The 22,915-nt window shown below is 41.4% G+C and overlaps 1 protein-coding gene across 2 annotated transcripts; it reads right to left on the reverse strand.

Annotated features, from left to right (window-relative positions):
• Positions 1–4: 4 nt before the first annotated feature.
• Positions 5–22,915, reverse strand: pals2b (protein associated with LIN7 2, MAGUK p55 family member b). 2 transcript variants are annotated; one of them, XM_077549701.1, is made up of 14 exons: positions 22,793–22,915; positions 14,399–14,480; positions 10,375–10,611; positions 7,779–7,879; positions 7,302–7,454; positions 5,549–5,701; positions 5,250–5,477; positions 3,099–3,230; positions 2,928–3,024; positions 2,624–2,692; positions 2,392–2,553; positions 2,114–2,316; positions 1,892–2,020; positions 5–998 (listed from the first exon to the last, which is right to left on the reverse strand). In XM_077549701.1, exons 3-14 carry the CDS (start codon positions 10,505–10,507, stop codon positions 822–824), a joined length of 1,737 nt encoding a protein of 578 aa, XP_077405827.1. In that variant the 5' UTR covers positions 10,508–10,611; positions 14,399–14,480; positions 22,793–22,915; the 3' UTR covers positions 5–821. The 2 variants fall into 2 exon arrangements, with proteins under 2 accessions (XP_077405827.1, XP_077405828.1); XM_077549702.1 differs by lacking the exons at positions 10,375–10,611; positions 14,399–14,480; positions 22,793–22,915 and adding an exon at positions 10,280–10,368.

A 22,915-nucleotide genomic window follows, 5' to 3' on the forward strand; every position in this document is an offset into this window, starting at 1 on the left:
CATGTTAAAATCCAATCACCTTTATTCATCTTAACTTTGCAGATAAAAATGTACAAACAAATCTTTTGACATTGGGTGATTTATGAAAACATGTTCGATAGGCAGCAGGTATTCTACAATGTGGCACTGGGATAGAAAACCAAAGGAAAACATGAAAAATTTAACTAGTTTTAATAAATAAAGACATATGTAACTAAAATGATTTTTTTCCTGCAGTCTAAAAGAGTTTTCCCCTTAAGGTTGTAGTGTAGAATTTGTGCGACTTTCACAAAACATGAACACATTGGCTTGAAGTTGAGGACAGTGTGACGGTCGTACTCCAGACAGGCAAGCAGGCAGGATCGTTTGTGACAAAGTACACTAGTAAAAACTATAATCACATTCAACAAAAACTACACACACAAAAAGAAGTGTTTGATCATGAACAAGTTAGATTTTTTTTTTTTTTACCCACACAAAAAAATGCCTCCTGCTATCACCATTAAATTTAAAAATGATGCAGCCTATGTCAATGTTAATACACAGGTTGATGAATCATGGACAGGAAGCTAACACAAACAAACAAAAATACAATAAATGAATCAATGCCCCTTATTCTTTTCCGCTGCACTTCCACATTGTATAGAAAGATCTTTCATAAAAAGTTATAAAATAAATAAGCACTCTTTCCCTTTGAGTCGAAGTAGAAAAAAGTTGCGTGGCGTGCGTGCGTGCTCGCTCCCGAGGACGGAGAGTGTTCAAATTTAGCACGCATATTTGTGTTTTACAGAAGTAGCTCTTGGTTCTCCTCTCTCGGCCCAAACGCGCAGGCCGTGGGGTTCTCAGTACACCCAGTTCACGGGCACCCATTGAGATTCAGTGCGCAGCGTGTCCACGGCGGCCTGTAACGTGTCGAAGGCCTTGTCCAGGTTGTCGTTAGTGATCGTCAGGTCGAAGTAGTGGCCGTAAGCCCTTTGGATGCGGGCGCTCTCGTCCACAGTCTTCCTCAGGTCCACGTCCTGCCAACAAGGTGACTTGAAGTTAATAAATATGTGGAGAAAATAAACGTGTTGATGTAGACCAGGAGTAGGCAAAGCTGATGACATGGTGTGTACAGGAGATTAGAAAAATATATATAGACAAGCATGTTAAAGGTAAAGGCTATAAAGACCACCTCTAAGAGCTTGTTGTTCCTGTGGCTACAATTATAAATATTATTCAGAAATTTAAGATCCATCCATTAATTTTTACATTACACTTTTCAGATTCAAGTTATTTCTGTGAGCACTGTGGTTTTTCTTTGAGGAGTGCCAATGATTTTTTGACTTTTTAAAATCAATTATCCTATTGATTATTTCGAGTAATTCCCCCCCCCCCCCCCAAAAAAAAAGTTGCGTTTGGTGGCAATAACTACCCATTATTTATCTTCTGTGCATATGTATTATTACACCAACAAAATTAGCTTATGCTAAAAGGTTAGCAATCGCGATTAGCATTAGCACGATAGCGAGTACTACTTACAAAGACTAACTACCATTTAGTTCACACTACTGTACATGTTTATATCTATATTACACAAGTAATAGTGTTTTAAAAGTCAATTATTTAATTATAGAAGATGCTTCAACATTATTCATGAGTAAACAAGGGCAGAGCTAACTGTTAGCTACATGGGGTCAATAACTTCCTGTTCCTGTCTTCTTCTGGGAATGTTTAGCGCATGACTGCCCTCTACTGGTTAAATGATGGACACCTAAAACTGAGTGGCAGGTTATGTTCCAGTGGAGATTTGAGGCAGAAAATTTCCGTTGACTTATCAGACTTGGTGGACTTTTTTTTTTCTCCCAGCCCAGTTTCAAGTTGTGCCAGTTTGCCCACTCCTGGCATTAGACTCAGATGTAGTTTTGTGTACCGTGAGCTGTTTGGTAGTGAGGCCCGCGTCCACAACAGCTTTGTGCATGCCCTTGAGCGTGTCGAAATCTGGCGCTGCGATAAACACCACGTAAGGCATGAACTCTGCCGTTTTCAGGACCTTCAGAGCCTGGAAGAAGAAGAAGAAGAAATAATTGATATCCTAAGAAAGTTGTAGAAGTGAAATGAGATATTTGGAATTCCAAACGTTCAATCTTCCAACCTGTGGGTTAACGTCGAGGATGCACGTCCGCCCGGCGGCCACCACCTCGTGGATGGACTCGATCTTGGTGCCGTACAGGTTGCCGTCGTACTCGCCGTGCTCCAGGAAGCGGCCGGCCTTCACCTCCACCTCCATTTCCGTCCTGGAGGTGAAGTGGTACGAGTTCCCGTCCAGCTCCTCGTCGCGGGGACGCCGGGACGTATCTTCAAGTCACGTTAGTTAGATCTTTGCATAATGTTGAGGTTCTAAACGACAGAATTCGAGTTCTGCTGACGTACATGGTATTGTGGTGCCGAAGCAGGTGGGCTGGAGGACCATCAGCCGGTTCTTGAGGCTACGTCGGCCTACGCCCTGAGCACCAATCAGAACTAGCGTCTTCCTCTGGAATGGAGGAACCTTGGCTACTTCTTCGTAGATCTGCAGCTCATGCCTGTCAAATTCTATTTCACAACATCATTATTAGGGTCAAGTTATTAATTAGGACATCAGCAAGGACACGACAAGCCTGACCTGCATTCTTGGCAGTCAGATACATCATTTTCTTCTTCTTTTTCCCAGCTATGGTGCCACACAGGATGCCTGAAAAATACAAGATGGATCACTAGAAAGTTTCACACGGCCTTGCTTGTGCAGTATTTAGCCACTAGAGGGCAGGCTGGACCACAGTTCCTCAGCAGGGCTAACCTGACACACCAGATGGCCTGCTTCACTAATCCAACAGCAAAACGGATGAAAGAAGCCGTTTGAAAATGAGTAGTTGTGGACACAACATTAGGTACACCCAAAAAAGAAGAAGAATGAATTGCTGCAATACCTGATCCATCAAAATCCCGAGGGACAAAAGCTTTCCTCTTCTCCTCCAAGAACTGACTGGGTATCAGCCCCGTGGCCCCGCCCACCACATGACAAGCCTACGAGAGATCACCCGACAAATGTCATTTTAACATTTCCCCCCTCTCGAACCGGAATTGACGCAAAAGCTCACCTGCCACCAGTTGGGATCTTCCCTGTTGACAATCTGAAGGATGTCGCCTCGCTGGAACGCCATGCCAGCCTCCCGGCAAGGGATCAGGTTGTCGCTGGCCGGGTCATAGTCGAAGTAGGGCCGCACGTAGACCTGCGAGGAACGATCACAGGCAGGCACGGTTGATGGGTATCAGACTGATGAGCTGAGCCTCGGATGTTCGCGCTGCGCTTTGGCAGGAAGTGCAAGTCCTCTGTCTGATTTAATTAGACAAGCGGCAAGAGGAAGCGTTAAAAAAAGCGTTGCGTGAAAATAAAACACGTTTTGTTTTCTTCACTGAACGTTTGTTGGGAAGCATGGTTGTAACCTACTTAAGACGGGAGATCCGAAGGCAGTCAGTCCATACAAAAATAGAAGTAGAAATTCAAGCACAGTAAACTTGATCATGGCTGACTAATTTAGAAGACGGCTAATGGAGATGTAGCCAAAAGGTTAGCCAAACTATTTAGTGTGTGCTTTTTTTTTTTTTTTCAGCTCAGATTGATGCTCTTGCTCTTTTGACGGTGAAATGGATAGTGCCTACGCTATACTATGTTTACCAGCAGAATGTTTTTGATTAGATATGCGGTCGCCGGGATCTCTTCAGGTCGGTGGTAGTCACTAGCGTTCTATCCGTCTGCCACCCAGAAGTATACTAGCGCCTAGTGTTTATAGTGCAAACGCTCTCAGTTGGCCTATTAGCCGTCCATTTTCTATTTCTCTCATCGGGGGGGCGGGGGGGGGGGGCATCTTGCTTCAACTCGCACCATGGACCCCCGTCACTAGTAAACCACATTCGCGCCTTTGGATCATTTAGAGGCTTCGCTTCTCAATTCTAAAGAAACGTTTGATTTCAACCTCTTAACATGAATTATTCTCAGATTTTCATCATCTTTTGTGTTTAATCAAAATAAGATATAAGCTTTTTATTTAATTTTTATTTTTTTAAACAATGACCAAACTAGTAACTGAACCAGTTTTAATGGGGAAGTGAAAATGGCATCACAGCTGCTCAGGGCTCAGGTAACAACCAATCATAGCTCAGCTTCAGAAAACAGGTGAGCTGTGATTGGTCGTTGCCTGAGCCCCGAGAAACTGTGATGTCATCTTCAATCAAGAGCAAGTGGCAAAATGGCCGCCAACTGAGATGGATGAAATGGCTGGATTTTGCTTCATAACTCCTATTCCACAAATGTAATATTAATCAGAATGTCATGTTTAGACTAGTGAGGTCACATATAACATATTATTGTCGAGAAATGTTGAAAAAAGGATATATTGGGATAGATAGATCTTTAAAATTACATTATTTTTGCAGTGAAAAAGGACATTTTTTTTGTATTAAAAGTACTAGTTGGTATCAGTACTTGGTATCGGTGACTACTTGAGTTGAGTACTCAAACTTGGATCGATCTGAAAAAAAGTGGTATTGAACATCCCTACTCTCAGGTGATATTGCGTAATTGTAGTTGAGTTGTTCTTTTAACTCATTCACTGCCATAAATTCATTAAAAAATATCGTAAAAATTAGGGGCGACAGGCAATTAAATTTTTTTTAATTGTTATTAATTGTATGACTTCACTAGTTAACTCACGATTAATCGCAACTTTTATATCTGTTCTAAATGTACAATGAAAAAAATTCAAGGTTTTCATACTCTTGTTAACAAAAGTGGGAAAAAAAATGTTAAACTAATGGAAATAGTTCAAATGAATTTTTGACGTTTTTAGCCGTCAATGGCAGTGAATGAGTTAATCACCAAACAATATTTGCTTAGTAAACAGGAATCCGTAAAAACATTTCATAATGCATTTTAATGCAAAATAAAAAATGCATCCGCTTATTTGATGGAATATCTAAAAATATCCTATCGTGACAGCCCCTCTACATGCAAGTGTGTTCACAGCTTCCATTAATTCCTTTAAGAATTGCTGAGCATCAATAAATGAACACAGCAGAATGCCGGTGAGCGGAGAGTGTTCCCAGATGTAAGATCATGTGACCTAGATAGCGAGCCAAGTGTTATTAACAGAGTTCACATTCTGACGTCTTAACTGCCTGTCGGACCACCAATGTGGTATCGCTGGCCAACATCTGTCACTCATTACATCAGCGCATGCTGGTGCGTGTACCTGCGGCGGCGCGGGGGCGTCCCGGTAGCTGGGCAGTATTTTGAGGGTGATCCCGCCGCTGCAGTCTTTGAGCATTTCCTGAAGCTCGGTGGGATTGTTGCCCACGTCCTTGCCGTTCACTTCCTTGATGATGTCGCCCACGTGCAGTAGTCCTTGCCTGTCAATCATGCCGCCGTGGAGGATCCTGGCAATAACCAGGTCATCCTTCTCCACGCGAAAGGTCACGCCCTGATAGGAAGACGAAAGGTTCGACTTGATCCCCGCTCACAATTTTTGCGAAGACGCTCGGTAGGGCTCACCAAAGGCTCCCCGGCCTTCTTCCGGATGCCGATCATGCGCACGGCGTCCGCCTGCATGAGAGCGCTGTTCACGGCCGCGTCGTTGGCCATCTCGGCAGGGGGCGGGACTTCGTAGCATTTGGAGGCCACCATGTCGTGTGCCTCCAGAAGGGACTGAGGACAAAAGGACAAAAGGACGCCGCTTGAAGGAAGATGACGTAACATTATGTAACCTCAAAACACACTTTGTTTTTTTTTTGGAGTGTGCTTGTTAACGCTGCTGTCGTTTTTTTTACACACTGCTGCAGGGTGCGCTGAGTTAAAGGGGAAGTCAACCCCCGCACCCCCAAAAAAAAATCTTCTATGCAGCCCCACTAGTCTAAATACGGCATTTTGGTTAATATCACGTTAGTTAAGCAGCAAATGCAGCTGTTTTTATCACTATAAGGTGGCGGCCATTTTGCCACTTGCACTCTAAAAACAGTTGGGTCAAAAATGGGTCGATTTGACCCAATTTTGAGTCAATAAATGGGTCTTTTAGTGTAAAACAACTCATAAATATTGGTCAGATCCTTTACTTAGGTCAAAAAATTGGGTCATTTTGTATAAAACATCCCAGAAAGTTGGATCAAATTGACCCATAAAGTGGATCAGTCCATTTTTGATCCATAATTGGGTTACTTTTGACCCAACTGTTTTAAGTGTGTGTTATCGAGTGAAAATGACATCACAGTTGCTCTGGTCTTCGGTAACAACCAATCACAGCTCGGCTTCAGAAAACAGGTGAGATGCGATTGGTCGTTGCCTGAGCAACTGTGATGTCATCTTTACTAGAAAATAAGTGGCAAAATGGTCCTTTTAAAAAGTAGGTTTGGGAAAAACAAAATTGTGCTGGTTGGTGTGTACCACATTAAACATGGATCTGTGGATTTTTCTTACATGACCAATCAGAATCGGCTTTTTCGGATGTGCCTTGAAAAACTAATCATGAAATGGCTAAAATCCCAAATATGGATTATGTGCAAATATGTTTGGTTGATAAATGGGCCAAGAATTAATCAATCTCAGCATTGAGACTGACATTTCTTTTGTGGCCATTTAACATTTCAACAATTAGTGAAAATAGTGCGGGGGTGGGGGGGGGGGTGATATCAGTCACGTACAGTATATGATGTTGCTTCCCTGCCTCTTTTTTCTCACTAGGTCAACAGGGTCTTATCTTGCAGCTTATGCAACTAACGTCTCTTAGTCTCTTCGTTTGGCTCGCGAGTCCCACTCAATTGGTCTAGCCCAGTGGTTCTTAACCTTGTAGGAGGTACCGAACCCCGCCAGTTTGCATAAAATATGATTTATTTTTTCCAAATTCAAGATGTCTGTATAGGGTTTACTGCTGAACAAAATGAACAGGGAGAGTAATAGGCTTTTGCCTTTTTTAGGCAAATGCAATGAAAACAGTAGAGGCCCCAGAATTGAACCCTGTGGAACACCATACGTTCCGTTATAGGTTACATGTGAATTCATATTGCAAATATTTGACAAAACACTGTCTTTAGTCTGCTTGACAGTATTATAATAATAAAAGATTATTATTATCATTATTCTTATTATTATGACGATGATTATAATGAAGACATCACATAACATACCATCACAACAGTCAAAAGTCGGCTCCGAGCGCACCAAATTCCCAGCGGCCAACGATGGCCAAGCAAATCATATGAGACCTCCGCCGAACCCCAGTTAAGAACCCGCAGCCCTAAAATAAAGCATTTACCTTAAAATGCGGCTCCTGCAAGATCCTGGACAGTTCGGCCGCGCTGTCGTCCCTGACTTTGAGGCCGCTGATGTCGCCCAGGATCTCCGTCACCAGCTCCATGTTGTTGTCCTGCACCGCCTCCAGCTTCACCTCCTCCAGCTGTTCGTGAGCCTGCGGGGAAACACCAGCGTCGAGTTTGCGCTCTCGTTTGGTCTTGGAATGTTGCCTGGGAAGAGTGAATGTGAACTGGCGCCAATTTTCGGCCCTCCATGTAAAATATGGCAAGGCTACAATTAGATTGTGTGCAGAGGAGCAGATAACGCAGTGAAGTTGCGCATTGGCAGCATGAGTGAACTTTTTTAGTTCATTCAGTTGATTAAGCCTTACACACCTTTAAACACCAAAATGCAACTGGAAGCAGACTAGCTTGCGCTTCGAGTCTCCTCGCCCCCAACTGCGCGCGTGCGTGTGTGCTACCTTAACCAGGGAGCGTACAATGGGGCTTTCCATGATGCCGCGTAGGAAGAGTAGGTCGATGTCTTTGGCGCCCCCGGTGGCGGGAAGCTCACCTAGATTATCCAGCACCTCCTGCATGGCTGTTTAAGAAGAAGAGAGGCAATTTGAGTTAGACAAAATGGCCGTAACAGAAGAGCTGTCATGTTACTACAGCGGGAATATTTTTTCATATATATTATAATTTAATATGATAAAATCAGTTTGTTTATATACTACACTGTTTTTTGAAAAAAAAAAAAGTGCTACCTGAACAACAATCTATAAATAGTTTAAGATTTTTCAAGATGTTGGGGTGGTTCAGACCTGACAATGGGTTACCACCGGAAAATATTGGAATCCCATGTTTATATTCAGAACTAAAACAGGTGCAATCTGTTGTAAGATGACCATTTGTAACCCCTTCGGACCCATAGATGATTGCAGTGGACATAACATATTTGAAACCAATAATTTGGATGATGTCAACACTTCTGGTTCATGATTGGATCCTAGCCAACCCAATCACAATCACAAGTTGATTTGCATGATGTTCATGTTAAAAAATTTACATATACGGTAAAGTTGACAATACGTTACAGCCATATTATCCTGGCGTTCACTATAACAAATAAAAACATGATGAACCCAAAATTTTTCCATGTTATTTATGTGTGGGGAAAAAGTCGAAATCAGTAAAAAAATAATTATAATAATTTGCCCAGCAAAAAAAAAAATGCAGGTCTGAAGGGTTACAGCAGTTACTTGGGAATCCTTGAATACCTTGACACAGAGCAGAAAGTGAAGGATACCATTTTGAGGTGTAAAAATGTATCATGTTTATTCACCACAGTGTTATGAAGAGAAATGTTGTTACTTGTTTAATTGCAAATACTTCAATTGTATCTTCGCATATTTAGAAAAGATCAAATTTCTTAGTAGCAAATGACATTTTTTAGTATATGCCGCGGGCCGCTTATAAATGGATAGCAGGCCACAAATGGCCCCCAGGCCATTGTTTGGAGACACTGATCAACACCATAAGGCTAATTATTGCTAACCATTTAGTCTAGCTAGTGTGACCGCTTTTAAGCGGGACAGTCCCGGTTTGAGCCATATGTCCCGAGTCCCGGCATATTTCGCCACGTTACACTGCAACGTCTGGTCATGCTAACTTTAGGCTAAACAGGCTAACTGACTAGCGATTCAATTTGTTATAAACGCACATGCACATACACATTCTCACCCACATACAAAATAAAACAATTAAAAAAAATGTTTTTTAAATAAAATAATTAATTAAATAATTATTCCAGAAAAAAAGAAGTGAGGGAGCAATGATGATGAACAATACTGAGCTCTAGCAAAAAATAAATAAATAAATAAAAATTAAAAAAAATTGTTATAAATATTCCCTGGCAAGAATTTATTGTATATTTGATTTTCAGCAAAAAATTGTGGCGTCCCAATTTTTACATTTTGAAAATGTGGTCACCCTAAGAACACAGAGATCTGAATAAAATAAAATGCTGGCATCCATCAGCTAACACGAGTAACCTTGAAGCCCCTCTAAGCCTGTTTAAGATTCTTACGGCCCAGTGGATGCGTGCGTGCGTGCGTGCGTGCGTGCATCTCGTCTTTATTCAGTTATTCTGCGTGGGAGCTAATTTGTCTAGTCAAGTCACACTGTACAGACTCGTTCCCCTGTGACACACATTCAAAACTAGACCAGGCATGAAACACAAGACATCCGTTATGAATCATCTTGTTTAGTCACTAAACCAGTTACTGCTTGTGATCAAACTCAATTTCCTACGTGATCACAATCAGAAGCGTCATATCTTATTTGAATATACCTGTCAAACATATATTTATTTAATAATATATTTTTTTTATTGTTTGTAGTTTGAACTTTATGACTACTACTAAACATTTCAATTCTAGCTTTCGATGCGTCTATATTGACGTTGAGTTTTTGCCGGGACCACACACACGACTGAACACATAAACAATCATTACGCTGCCAGCCGCTCATTCACTCACAATTACCCAGGATATAACCCGTAATTTACTACCCCATTCTGCAAATGTTTACTCATGAATAAAGTTGTAGGGAACTTGGAAAACTAACACAAACTCAGCTCAACTGATCTCCAAAACAAAGGATTCCACTTTCCGCCGTGTAATCTGTTCTAACCTTTACCCGCTCGGTCAGCGTCGGCGCGTCCTTGACCACAGGAATGTTTGCCGGTCTCATCCTGTCTGTCTGCCTTGCTTGCCACGTGGACTCTAAAATACACTTCGCACCCTCGCAAAAAAAGCCACAGGATTGCTTCTCTTTTCAGTAAGGGAGTGGGAGTGAGTTAGGCTTGGCTAGAAAACTGCCCTCAACACTGATAAACCGGGCCTAAAGATGAAGAAAGTACAATGGGATGAATTCCAAGGTTCCAATGAAGACCCACAATGACAAATCGGATTATAGTTGCTAAAATATCCAGACTCACTTTTCACTCATTCGCTGCCATTGACGACTATAGCCGTCAAAAAAATCCATTTTAACTGGGCCGGCAGCGGAAACCCGCTCCGAGCCTTTCCTCACCTCCAGATGTGACCGCTTCCTGGTTGGCCTGCACGTCCACGGCAGGCACGTCCACTCCGGGCGGAGGCGTCACCTCTTGCGCCTCCTCCTCCTCCGCCCGCGCCACATTGGCATCGTCCATGGCCGTGACCATCGCCGAGCCCTCCGTCCTTCGTCCTCCTCCTCCCCTCCGCTGCCACAAGTATGCAAAGCGGCAGTAGTTGTGCAACTACTGTACGTCTGTCCTTTTGGCTCTGCCTCTTAAGTGCGAGGGGAGAGAAACAGAAAGCGAGGCAAAAAAAAAAAAAAAAAAAAAGAGCAACAATGCAGTAGGGTTAAGAGGGGGAACAATTTATTTATTTATTTTTAATTGTGAGAGAAGCTGCAAAGAGGCTGAAAGTTGGATGGCGTACACAGATGTGCTCAATGTTTGTCAGTCTCCTCCCTCCACCTCTTTAATACACTGACACCCCCCCCCCCCACCACCACCACTCTACACACTTATAATCCCACAATCCTCTCCAGTACCCCTCCCCCTTTGCCCGTTTGACCCCACCCAAACTTCAGGTGCTGAGTCCACTTGTCTAGACATTATAACCCCCCCCCCACACACACACACACACACACACACACACACACACACACACAAGTTGGATATGCTATTATGTAAGTAATCTTACATAAGTGTTACAGGGTGGGGGGGCTTGACCCTACATTCCGAGTCTCCTCCACTTTTCTCCCATGCTGAGTCGGGACCCCCCTCCCCTCCTCTCCCCTCCCCAGACCAAGATATGTGTACACAATGTGCTCGACCCAGCTAAGATGTCAAAGCATGAATATTATTACTCACAATCCTGAGTCATGTGGACCTTTTTCAATCTTATGCTTTAACTGGTATTTATATCCAGAGTGGCTGAATCTGCTGGGACATCAAAACAAACAGAAACTAACAACTGTTTGTCCTGACAAGAATTCTTAACGTGCCACGCGACTCTTGTTGTATGCCTTCTTATTCCAACCATGTTGTCGAGCTAGTTTTCGAGGCCTAAGATACCACATGACCAAAATGATTACCCACTGAGATTAATTTGTGACAGGTGAAGACATATTGCACGTAGGATATGAAATAAAGGCAAATGAGAATTAGGAATTAATATGAAAAAGTTTATCGACTTGGATTAGAGTTGTTAAATGGGAAGCCAAGTAATATATATATATATATATATATATTTTTTATTATTATTATTTTTTAACATGTTCTATGTGCCACCACTGATTAGTATTGAAGCTATTATGGAAGATAAATTTAGCAGAAAATTCAATTCTCATCCATCTCATGGGGCGGCCATTTTGCCACTTGCTGTCGACTGAAAATGACATCAACAGCGCCTTAGGGCTCAAGTAACGACCAGAGGTGGGTAGAGTAGCCAAAAATTGTACTCAAGTAAGAGTAGCATTAGTTCCAAAATAATATTACTCAAGTAAAAGTAAAGAGTAATCATACAAAAAAAAAATCACTCAATTCACAAATTGTGGCAGCTTCTTAAAGCAAAAGCACTTTCAGGTTCTCATCAGGCCTGCCAGTCTTCAACCAGGGCCGCATTTCCTGTATAATCAACGTGTGGGCGGAAACACTTCCACGCAGACAGTCAAGCGGCGCGCTTGCATGAAAATACGAATGTGGCGGCGGGTAATGACTCTAGTGTAGCCCAATATAGCGGAGTAAGAGTAGTGTGTCTTCTTCGCACATCTACTCGAGTAAAAGTAAAAAGTATTGTGTGTTAAAACTACTCTTAGAAGTTTTTTTTTTTTCTTTCAAAAAGTTACTCAAGTAAAAGTAACGGAGTAAATGTAACTTGTTACTACCCACCTCTGGTAACGACCAATCACGTCTCAGCTGTTTTCTGGGTCATGTGACATTTGCAAGTCGCACACCTACTCAAGTAAAAGTAAAAAGTATTGTTTGTTAAAACTACTCTTAGAAGTATTTTATTTTTTATTTTTAAAGTTACTCAAGTAAATGTAACAGAGTAAATGTAACTCGTTACTACCCACCTCTGGTAACGACCAATCGCGTCTCAGCTGTTTTCTGGGTCATGTGACATTTGCAAGTCACACATCTACTCAAGTAAAAGTTAAAAGTATTGTGTGTTAAAACTACTCTTAGAAGTATTTAATTTTTAAAGTTACTCAAGTAGATGTAACGGAGTAAATGTAACCCGTTACAACCCACCTCTGGTAACGACCAATTGCGTCTCAGCTGTTTTCTGGGTCATGTGACATTTGCAAGTCGCACACCTACTCAAGTAAAAGTAAAAAGTATTGTTTATTAAAACTACTCTTAGAAGTATTTTTTTTTCTTTTCAAAAAGTTACTCAAGTAAATGTAACTGAGTAAATGTAACTTGTTACTACCCACGTCTGGTAACGACCAATCGCGTCTCAGCTGTTTTCTGGGTCATGTGACATTTGCAAGTCGCACACCTACTCAAGTAAAAGTAAAAAGTATTGTTTGTTAAAACTACTCTTAGAAGTATTTTATTTTTTATTTTTAAAGTTACTCAAGTAAATGTAACAGAGTAAATGTAACTCGTTACTACCCACCTCTGGTAACGACCAATCGCGTCTCAGCTGTTTTCTGGGTCATGTGACATTTGCAAGTCGCACACCTACTCAAGTAAAAGTAAAAAGTATTGTTTGTTAAAACTACTCTTAGAAGTATTTTATTTTTAATTTTTAAAGTTACTCAAGTAAATGTAACGGAGTAAATGTAACTCGTTACTACCCACCTCTGGTAACGACCAATCGCGTCTCAGCTGTTTTCTGGGTCATGAAACATTTGCAAGTCACACAGCTACTCGAGTAAAAGTAAAAAGTATTGTTTGTTAAAACTACTCTTAGAAGTATTTTATTTTTAATTTTTAAAGTTACTCAAGTAAATGTAACGGAGTAAATGTAACTCGTTACTACCCACCTCTGGTAACGACCAATCGCGTCTCAGCTGTTTTCTGGGTCATGTGACATTTGCAAGTCACACACCTACTCGAGTAAAAGTAAAAAGTATTGTGTGTTAAAACTACTCTTAGAAGTATTTTTTTTTCTTTTCAAAAAGTTACTCAAGTAAATGTAACGGAGTAAATGTAACTCGTTACTACCCACCTCTGGTAACGACCAATCGCGTCTCAGCTGTTTTCTGGGTCATGTGACATTTGCAAGTCACACATCTACTCGAGTAAAAGTAAAAAGTATTGTTTGTTAAAACTACTCTTAGAAGTATTTTATTTTTTAAGTTACTTGAGTAAATGTAACGGAGTAAATGTAACTCGTTACTACCCACCTCTGGTAACGATCAATCGCGTTTTAGCTGTTTTCAGGGTCATGTGACATTTGCAAGTCACACATCTACTCAAGTAAAAGTAAAAAGTATTGTGTGTTAAAACTACTCTTAGAAGTTTTATTTTTCTTTCAAAAAGTTACTCAAGTAAAAGTAACGGAGTAAATGTAACTCGTTACTACCCACCTTTGGTAACGACCAATCGCGTCTCAGCTGTTTTCTGGGTCATGTGACATTTGCAATAATATATACTGTATAAGTCCTCTTTTATATTTACAAGCAAAGCTGTGTCATCCCGATACGGCCCAAAACCTATCCGAGCCCCTCCCGTACGGACACAGCTGTGCACGAAGCAGGGCAACAGGCTTTTAATCCAGTCCCTCCCCCCCAACCTCAACGTTGGATTTTAATCCCAGGCCACAAAAGCACGGGATTACAAATCTCTGTTTTCCTCGCTCGCTATAGCCAATGTTCAATCGCTACACGCTGGTATTGACTTCATAAACTTGGAAGGCTCCATGTTGTTATTAAAAGGGAAATGAACGCCATGTGCAGTCTCAAGTGGCACCCCCCCCCCCCCAAGATTACTTTATTGCTAATATTCACACTAAACACATCAAATAAATCTGTCAGCCAGTTCTCCCGCTAAGCGTTTTCCTGAAAATCTCCCTTGTGAGTGGAGCAACGTTAGACAGGCAGAGGCTGTATTTACCTTCTTTTTTTTTCTTCCAGTCGGTGTACAAGTAGAACAACCTTCAGATTCGAAGCGCTACCGGCTTCTCACAAGTCGCCACCTGCGCAGACAGAGAAGTGTTTAGTGGGCCCGTACTAATAGAATCCATAAAACCTAATTGTCCTCTCCCCGCACATCCACTTGGCGCTTTTGTCTTCCAGACGACTCTTTCATCTCCCGTCTCTCAGCCTCAGTTTATTGCAGGACGCTACAGACCGAAGGTTGCTCTGATTGCACACGGCATCGAGAACGCTGAGACGCATGCGATCAATTTGTATCGGAATGTCAGGAAAACAGCGGTCGGCATTCCTTAAGTTCTATTTTAGGATGCTTTGGATGTGTATAACCAAACATATACACCACGTTAGGTACCTAAGGACATTCATTAACATGCTGTTTATTATTTCATGGTCAAGATCAGTTTGGGGTGACAAAGAAAAGCATTTATTTACCAATACAGGGTGTCACAAACACCACTGACGACGTTTAAATGCAGTCAATAACACTTTCAAAACTCAAAAGGCCACGTAAACATGAGCAAAAACCCGACTCTGCTCTTGTTCGGATTTTCAAAAACCCAAATAAAAGACCCCTGGGTTGATTGACCGTTTTCTAACCAGACTACAAATAGGTTTACCTCCATTGAACAAAGCATTGGTTTGTGTTCTTTGTATGCTCTTTCGCAAAAATAATGTTGGTCTGTGCGGCGGCCATCTTGCGTTGACACTCGCTAAGTGAGCCTAGCTTGAATAGAATGATTTCTCCACTGCGTTTTCACATTATTTTCAATCTCTCTGGCGAAAATGCTACAGCGTGTATAAGGGGTGGGAATCTTTGAATGTCTCACCATTCGATTCCGATTTTTGGGTCTGCGATTCGATTCAGAATCGATTTTCGATTGAGCACGATTTTTTTTTTTTATTTGAAATGATTTTATTGACAATGATTTTTGCTTCAATCTATAGATGTGCAAGGAATTGTAATGATCTACTCCAGTCTGACTCGCTAATGCTAATTAGCGCGCTACTCGGGACACTTTTATCACTCAAAAGAACGGCTCCACACTGCAAAAAAAACAACTTTTATTGGAATAACTTGATCGGGACACTTTTATCACTCAAAAGAACGGCTCCACACTGCGAAAAAAACAACTTTCATTGGAATAACTTGATCGGGACTTTTTCCTTCTACTCTTTAATGTGGCTACAACTTAACAGTGTATTAGACCGCGTGGAACCACACTGCCCCTCAGTGGCCAAAGCGGGTACAACATGAACAGCGCTCCAAATAAAGACAGTATACAATAATTTAAATAAAATCGATTTTGAGACATTTAAAATCGATCTGAATCGTACTAAATGAGAATCACGATTCTTATGAGAATCAATTTTTTGGGGGCGCACCCCTAGCGTGTATATATACACAGAATGCGTATACGTAACATCTGTAAGTCTCGCACACACAACACCGGAAATACACAAGCAAAGGTAAACAAACATGGCGAAATTCAGACACAGCACGGAACCACACTTTTAGAGTGAAGGAGAAACCGATGACTGTAGAAAATCACAAACGGAAATCACGTCTACACGTGTAATGACGTTGTCCGTACGTCACTGTTTTTAGATCGAGATGTATGCGGGAGTAACTCATGCATGTAAACAGGTTGCCCCAAATGTTTCAGAAACCGGACTTTTGATCCTTACGTGAATGTTGACCGCATGTAAACGGCGCCACTGATGAAAACATCAAACTCCTAGAGCAGGCGTTCATGCAAAACCAAGGAAATTCTACCCGCAGGACTACCGGTACATCGGAGGTCAGCATCTACATAACCTCAACACGGCGGATGCTCCAAAAAGTGATAAGTGACTGCATTGGAACTCATCATCTACAAAATCTCGATAACGGCGAATGCTCCGGAAAGTGATCAAGTTTGATAATTTTCTATCTGAAGCCTTTGACCACGCAGATTCAAACCCAGAACCTCTCGGCTGTAAAACAGACTAGCTAAGTCTATTCCTGCTTAATTTGGGCATTACAGTAAATATTCAAAAGAGCTCTCTGTAAAGCATACTAACGCATCACTTTAATTTCTAAATTAATTACAAACGGCAGAATGTGCTTTATTCATCCCATTAAGTGACATTAAATCAACATTAGAATGCAAAAGCCACCTTTTTTTTAGGCTCTTTACTACTGTTTAAGAGCTCCGCCGACACCAAAACCACGCTTGCTGCTCTTCAGAGACGCAGTCAAACAGACCATTACAAAAGTCATTACCCTCCTATTATTATGCTCCGTTAATTTCACACACCTTGTATTTTCACTTTGACAGCCAAAAGCAGTCAGTGGAAGGTGGCATAAATGCCAAAGAGGAAACGACTTTGGCGTTTTTGACTCTAAGCTGCTTTCTAGTACACGTCCAGGTCAGGTCAAGTCTCCTCATAATTGAGTATTGCTGTAAGGGAGAGAGTGGGAGGTTCGATTCATTACGCAACAATCAGGCTCGCCGCACTTGCTGGTAGTGAACGATAGATCTTTGTAAGAATGTTGATGGAGGGAAAAGCCACCGGGGGTTAGTTAATTCTTTGCCAAGTCATCCGCAGCGAAAAGCAGCAGCGGGGCCAAGAGCGCCGGCCTGACAATAAGGAGGAGCAGACAAAGGGGGTGAAATGCTGAGACGAAAAAAGGATTTGCAACCTGATGTCAGAGGAATGTGTTGAACCCTAATCTGCTTTTACAAACAACAGACGTGTTATAGCAACAAAATCTTTCACATGGCGGTATTTATCTACACATTCCAAGAGTTTGGAAATGAGATCGGGTCAAAACATGGTTTACAGCAAATACAGAACTAAAACAAAGGGTGCTTTAGATTGACAGATTGTCCTGTCACAGCCTCGCCTAATGCTCCGCCCCTTTGACAGCAAGTGGTCACTCAAAGGCTATCTGCTATTGGCCATCCCAGTAGGAAGGACGAGTTGCCAAGCAGTCAGATGATAGACAGCTCATGGATGGGGGATTATAAAGGATCAAGAGTGTTTTTATTTTATTTTATTTTTTTTATTTTTTTATACTTATGTCCCTTTTTGAGACTTTTAACTCATTCACTGCCATTGACGGCTATAGACGTGAAAAAATTCATTATTAAATATTTCTATTAGTATAAAAAAAAAAATCCACTTTTGTTAACAAAAGTATGAAAACCTAGAAAACATTTTTTTATTGTGCATTTAGCACAGATATAAAATTTGTGATTAATCATGAGTTAACTAATGAAGTCATGCGATTAACTCATTCACTGCCATTGACGACGAGAGACATCAAAAATTCATTTGAACTATTTCTATTAGTTTAACATTTTTTCCCACTTTTTTTAACAAAAGTGTGAAAACATAAAAAAAATTGTATAAGAACAGATATAAAATTTGTGATTAATCGTGAGTTAACTAGTAAAGTCATGCGATTAATTACGTTTCAAATTTGTTATCGCCCGACGTCCCTAATTTTTAATAATCTTTTCTTAATTTTTTTAAAATTAAATAAAACAAATATATATATATATATATATATATATATATATATATATATATTTTTTTAAGAAAAGATTATTAAAAAATTAGGGGCATCAGGCGATTAAAATTTGTAATCGTAATTAATCGCATGACTTCACTAGTTAACTCACGATTAATCACAAATTTTATATCTGTTCTAAATGTACAGAAAAATTATATTCTAAAAATTCTAGGTTTTCTCTTGTTAACAAAAATGGAAAAAAAAATGTTAAACTCATAAAAATTGTTCAAATAATTTTTTGACATCTATAGCTGTCAAGGGCAGTGAATGAGTTAATTACAATTAAAACATTTAATCGGCTGACGTGATTTAAAAAAAGAAGAAAAAAAGATTAGTAAAAATTAGGGGCGTCAAGCGATTACAACTTTTTATCGTAATTAATCGCATGACTTCAGTAATTAACTCACAATTAATCACAAATTTTATACCTGTTCTAAATGACCAATAAAAAAAATCTAGGTTTTCATACTCTTGTTAACAAAAGTGGGGGGAAAAAATGTTAAATAGAAATAGTTCAAATGAATTTTTGACGTCTATAACCGTCAATGGCCGTGAATGAGTTAACATGTCAGCTTCCCTCTTATCTTCCCAGCCCGACACCAGTTTCTACTCTCCTTTGCACATGGCTGGGGGGCACCGGGCTCTCAAAGCAGCTGTCACTCCCGCTTCCTCGCACTGACGTGACAATCACAAAAGAGGGTCAGGGAGCTCTCTGCGCCAGCCCGGAAGTCCAGATGTCGCTCGCGGGGGGGGGGGGGCTTTGGTCCAGGAGGAGCAATTATAAACTTGCCTGTGTAGAGTCAGTCCGCAGAGAAATGGAGTGTGGCTTTCACATTTACATATATCTGTCAGTGACTTCACTTGACTGTATTTCTTCCTTTTCATGACATAAAATGACTTGGACCCACAACATCTCTTGCACCTTACATTCCCCGACGTCGTCAGCCAAGTCTGAGTATGATTATCGTCATAACTTGGATCTCATCAGAATGCTGTATAATACGTGACTTTTGACACAAACTGACTCCTCCCACCTGATTTTCCCGCCTCTCGCCCGTCTCCCTCTGCCTCCACACTAACCCTATGTAGGTCACTCCACGTGCCGCGCAGTAAGAGGATTACGCCGTGACCCCTAAGATGGCCGACATTTGCAAATGACGGTATAATCATCATCATAACGGTGCGTTTTCCGGTTATCTCTATTGAATCAATTACACAATGGAGTTTGGTATTAGAACAATTTAGTTGGGGGTTTATGTTAATTTAATAGAAAAAGCCTAACACGCCAAACCTTTTGGAAATGATGACATTTTGTGGTTGGCTGTGAGCATATCGATCACAGCGATGTCATGCATCAGCGCGCTTTCTTTTGACGCAACTAAAAATGACCTCATTCTCCAAAATCATGCCGGTGGAGAGCGTGTGCCCTGTCATGCAGCTCGTGAGGATCTAATCACATGACACTCCGCTACTCCTTTGGCACGTAAAGCACACTGAGCCGCTTGTCAAGTTGTATACATCAATCGCTCGTGTTATTTAGTTGCATTAGGCCATCTATGAAAATTGGTGAATCAGCAGTTATCTTCACTTCATTTTCAATTCCTCGCTCGTCGTTGTGACTTAAATTCACTCTTGAGTGCGATTTTGTTATTCACTTGTGTTTTCCAGCGGTTTCAGACACTCCATAATTATCACTATTAAGAGTTGCTGATGTGTTAACAGAATAGGGGAGGAGCAGTGCAGGGAGCGCCGACGATAACATGTTCATTGCCTCTGTGTTTCGGGCCTTCAGTCTGGGTCAATATCACCGTAAAGTGCTTTTGGGTGTTTCATTAAAATGTAGCAGAATAATAAAACTGAGGTAAAAATTTTTTTTAGGGCAAACATTGCCAAACATTTGAACACATAGCAGGAGAATATAAGGCATTTTGGCATGTGACACGCTGCATTGCTAATGCTAACTACAGAAAGGTTTCACCTTTTTAGTTTAAAATAACCTAACGTTAACCACCAGGATGCCGCGCCGTACCCACTACAACGGACAATGGCAGAATAAAGGATGGTGTATATATATATTTAAAAATATATATATATATTTTAGGTCACATTTTAAATCCATTTACGTTGCTATTATACTCATGCTAACTAGCGCTAACGCCCTTTCATTTGTTGCTAGCACGGCGTTCTGCCAGCCAGTCAGCGAAACATTCCCGTTTCTAGGACACCGTTAGCTGTATCCGGGGTCGGGGGGGGGGGGGGGGGTTGAAGCGTTAGCCAGCCAAACAATATTACCATTAATATGTCCGCCCGAATTTAACGTGCATTTTTTTTCTACGTGCATGTCGACGTAGATATGTCGTCACTGATTCATGTGCTTGGTTGTATTATCCCGAAAATTCATTTCATAAACAATTCATTTTGATCATGTATATTCTATTTCCGTAATCAGATTGAACATTTTGCACGTCATTTAGACGGCTGTCCACCCCTGTCGTTTATGGGGAAACTACCCTTTTAAGAAATCCTCTTATGGCCGACATGTTTGTCTTTCTTCAATGAAAACAAACGTTTGAGAGCTACAGAATAAATATTGAGTTATAGTCTGTCAATTTCACTGTGGTTGTCACAGTGAAATCATCACTTGATAAACAGATTATCGCCTTTCCGAGTTGTAGTTGGCACTCGGGTAGCAGACTCTGTTCCAGTGGGAGACTTTTACCTGGCAAAAGAGAGTTACGGTAATCCAACTGAGAGGTTGAACAGAAGAAGGCATCAGTCAGAACCAACCCAAACATTAGGAACATTGTCTTCAAATTGTTTTATGTCAACTCTATTGCCGGGAACTAATACACAAAGTGCATGTGGGCTGAGAAGTCTGGCAACGGGTTTCGTTCCACCCCTGCAGAACAATAAAGGTCATCCTGGATCCTGGCACAGGTCATTATGCGCTTCCCTGCCTTGAGACTCATATACCCTAATGCACCGTCTACACTCCTTCCTCCACGCTATTAGATTCACTTCATCTGATTAAACTATTGTAAGATCGAAGGGAAGATGAGAAGCCCCTCCCCCTCGTGTGGTCCGGTTGCCCCTCCCGAGGAGGATCCCCAAGGATGTTGCCTTTTTAAATGGGCTTCCCTCGTCACGTGAGGCCGGGCTAAACAGCTTATAAAAAGGTTGGCAAATGCTCATTTGCTGCCCACAGCCCACAACGGACCATTTCCTGGATGCTCATATGAATTAGACCTGACATCGTGTTAGTCAATTATTATGGGATGGCCCTTTCAGGGGAGAGTGAAACAAAAAAAATCAATAGGGTGTGCTTGTCTACTGTCCAAACCAGAGCCAGCCCAAGGCATAAGTGAACTAAGAGGCTGCGTTGAACCATGAGTTATGAACTACCACTTGTTTGATTTTATTTTTTTATTTTTTTAGCTTTGCGTTGAGAGCGTCAGATGAACCCCTGTTGGTATCAAGTAAAAAATAAAAAATAAAAAGTTGCTGATTACAAATTTGCTTCTTTTTCACACTGCACTTAGCACAGCGCATTGCAATGCTGACCAACCAATTCGGGCCGCAGCGACCCGTCACGACCTGTCATCTCACTGCATCCAATTGATTTCAGAGTGACAGCAGCAAGAGATTTGTTCTCATGTTCACGAACAGCATGATGAAAAAGGAGGGAAAAGCTATTCATGCAGTTTCACAGTGTCCTGTTGTACTGAGACGTGGTAAAGAAGGAAGGCCAACCTGCTCGGGCTGAAGTACACCTCGAAGCTGTCTACAAGGAGCTGTAGCTCGTGGACGAGCCTAAACTCCCTCTGTGCCATTAGAATTGTATAATGGTAATATCCTCTTAATTATTTCTGTTGTATCAATTACAAATCCATATTGCAGAGCTGCGACCTATTTTATATGTCCAAACCAGGGTGAAAAGGCACCAGGCTACTTCCTGTTCGGTCGCTTAGCAACTAGCGGCTGTCCAGCCATCAGTCCTGCGCCCTGGTCCAAGGTAGGTACCGCGAAAACCAAGAGCAGTGTGTAAGAATCTGAATTTGGTTTGATTCAGCGTGATTACAATTCCACAATGAGTTTTTTTTTTTTTTTTTTTTTTTTTTTTAACATTTTATGAATGAACTTATTAGTATTAATGTAATTGTAATTTCCTTTATATGTATTAGGAGTTTGCATTTCTGTAATGAAAGATAAGTCAGTATGTATCCTTGATATGATTCAGGGACAGGAAATTTCACAGTGGAATGATTCAATTGCACTCGTAAATCAAGGTACCAATGCATACAAGTCAAACCCCTTGCAATTCAATTTGGACTTGGCTGGAAAGTTTCCAAAGGTTAAAATAATCCAAAAATTCCATGCATTCCCACGATGATGGAATGCTCCGTGCAACTAAAAGACTATCATCGTATTTCTTCTCATAGACGCCAAATTAGAGTTAAAAACGACGGCGCCTTTTTTGTGTCACATCGCAACTGTACACTGCACACATCTCGCCAGTCGTCACACGTGCGGCCATTTTTTTGAAGTTATGCATTCGCAGCCTTTATGGTGTGTCCCACGCTTACAACTACGACACACGGTCGCCGCGTTTCACCCCACGGAGGAAAGACACATCCATCCGCGTCCCACAATAGGAGCCCGCGTGCCGCATACTGACAGCTGCTCACGCTACCCACAAGGCAGCCTCAAACTCTTACACGCGACAAAGTGCTGGTTTTATTCCCATTCAAAGGGAGGAATGAATCAAAACGAAACCGGGTGGAAGGTGTTTCTTACCTTTAACGGGCGTGTGATTTCGCGGTAGCTCGCCAAAATGTCCCGGGTGGACACTGAACGACCCCCCCCCCCCCTCTCAGCTATCTCCGTCCTGGTCCCGCAACGGACTGGCAAGAGAACACG

Source organism: Vanacampus margaritifer, chromosome 17, assembly GCF_051991255.1.
Source record: "Vanacampus margaritifer isolate UIUO_Vmar chromosome 17, RoL_Vmar_1.0, whole genome shotgun sequence".
Classification (NCBI taxonomy): Eukaryota; Metazoa; Chordata; class Actinopteri; order Syngnathiformes; family Syngnathidae; genus Vanacampus; species Vanacampus margaritifer.

What these genes read in the sequence shown, in the direction of transcription:
- pals2b (XM_077549701.1), bottom strand. Translation starts at nt 10,507, where the DNA reads ATGGTCACGGCCATGGACGATGCCAATGTGGCGCGGGCGGAGGAGGAG. An exon ending in TCGGGATTTTGATGGATCAG is followed by an intron (nt 2,693 to 2,927) that starts GTATTGCAGCAA and finishes TGTATTTTTCAG; the next exon opens with GCATCCTGTGTGGCACCATA. An exon ending in TCTGACTGCCAAGAATGCAG is followed by an intron (nt 2,554 to 2,623) that starts GTCAGGCTTGTC and finishes GTTGTGAAATAG; the next exon opens with AATTTGACAGGCATGAGCTG.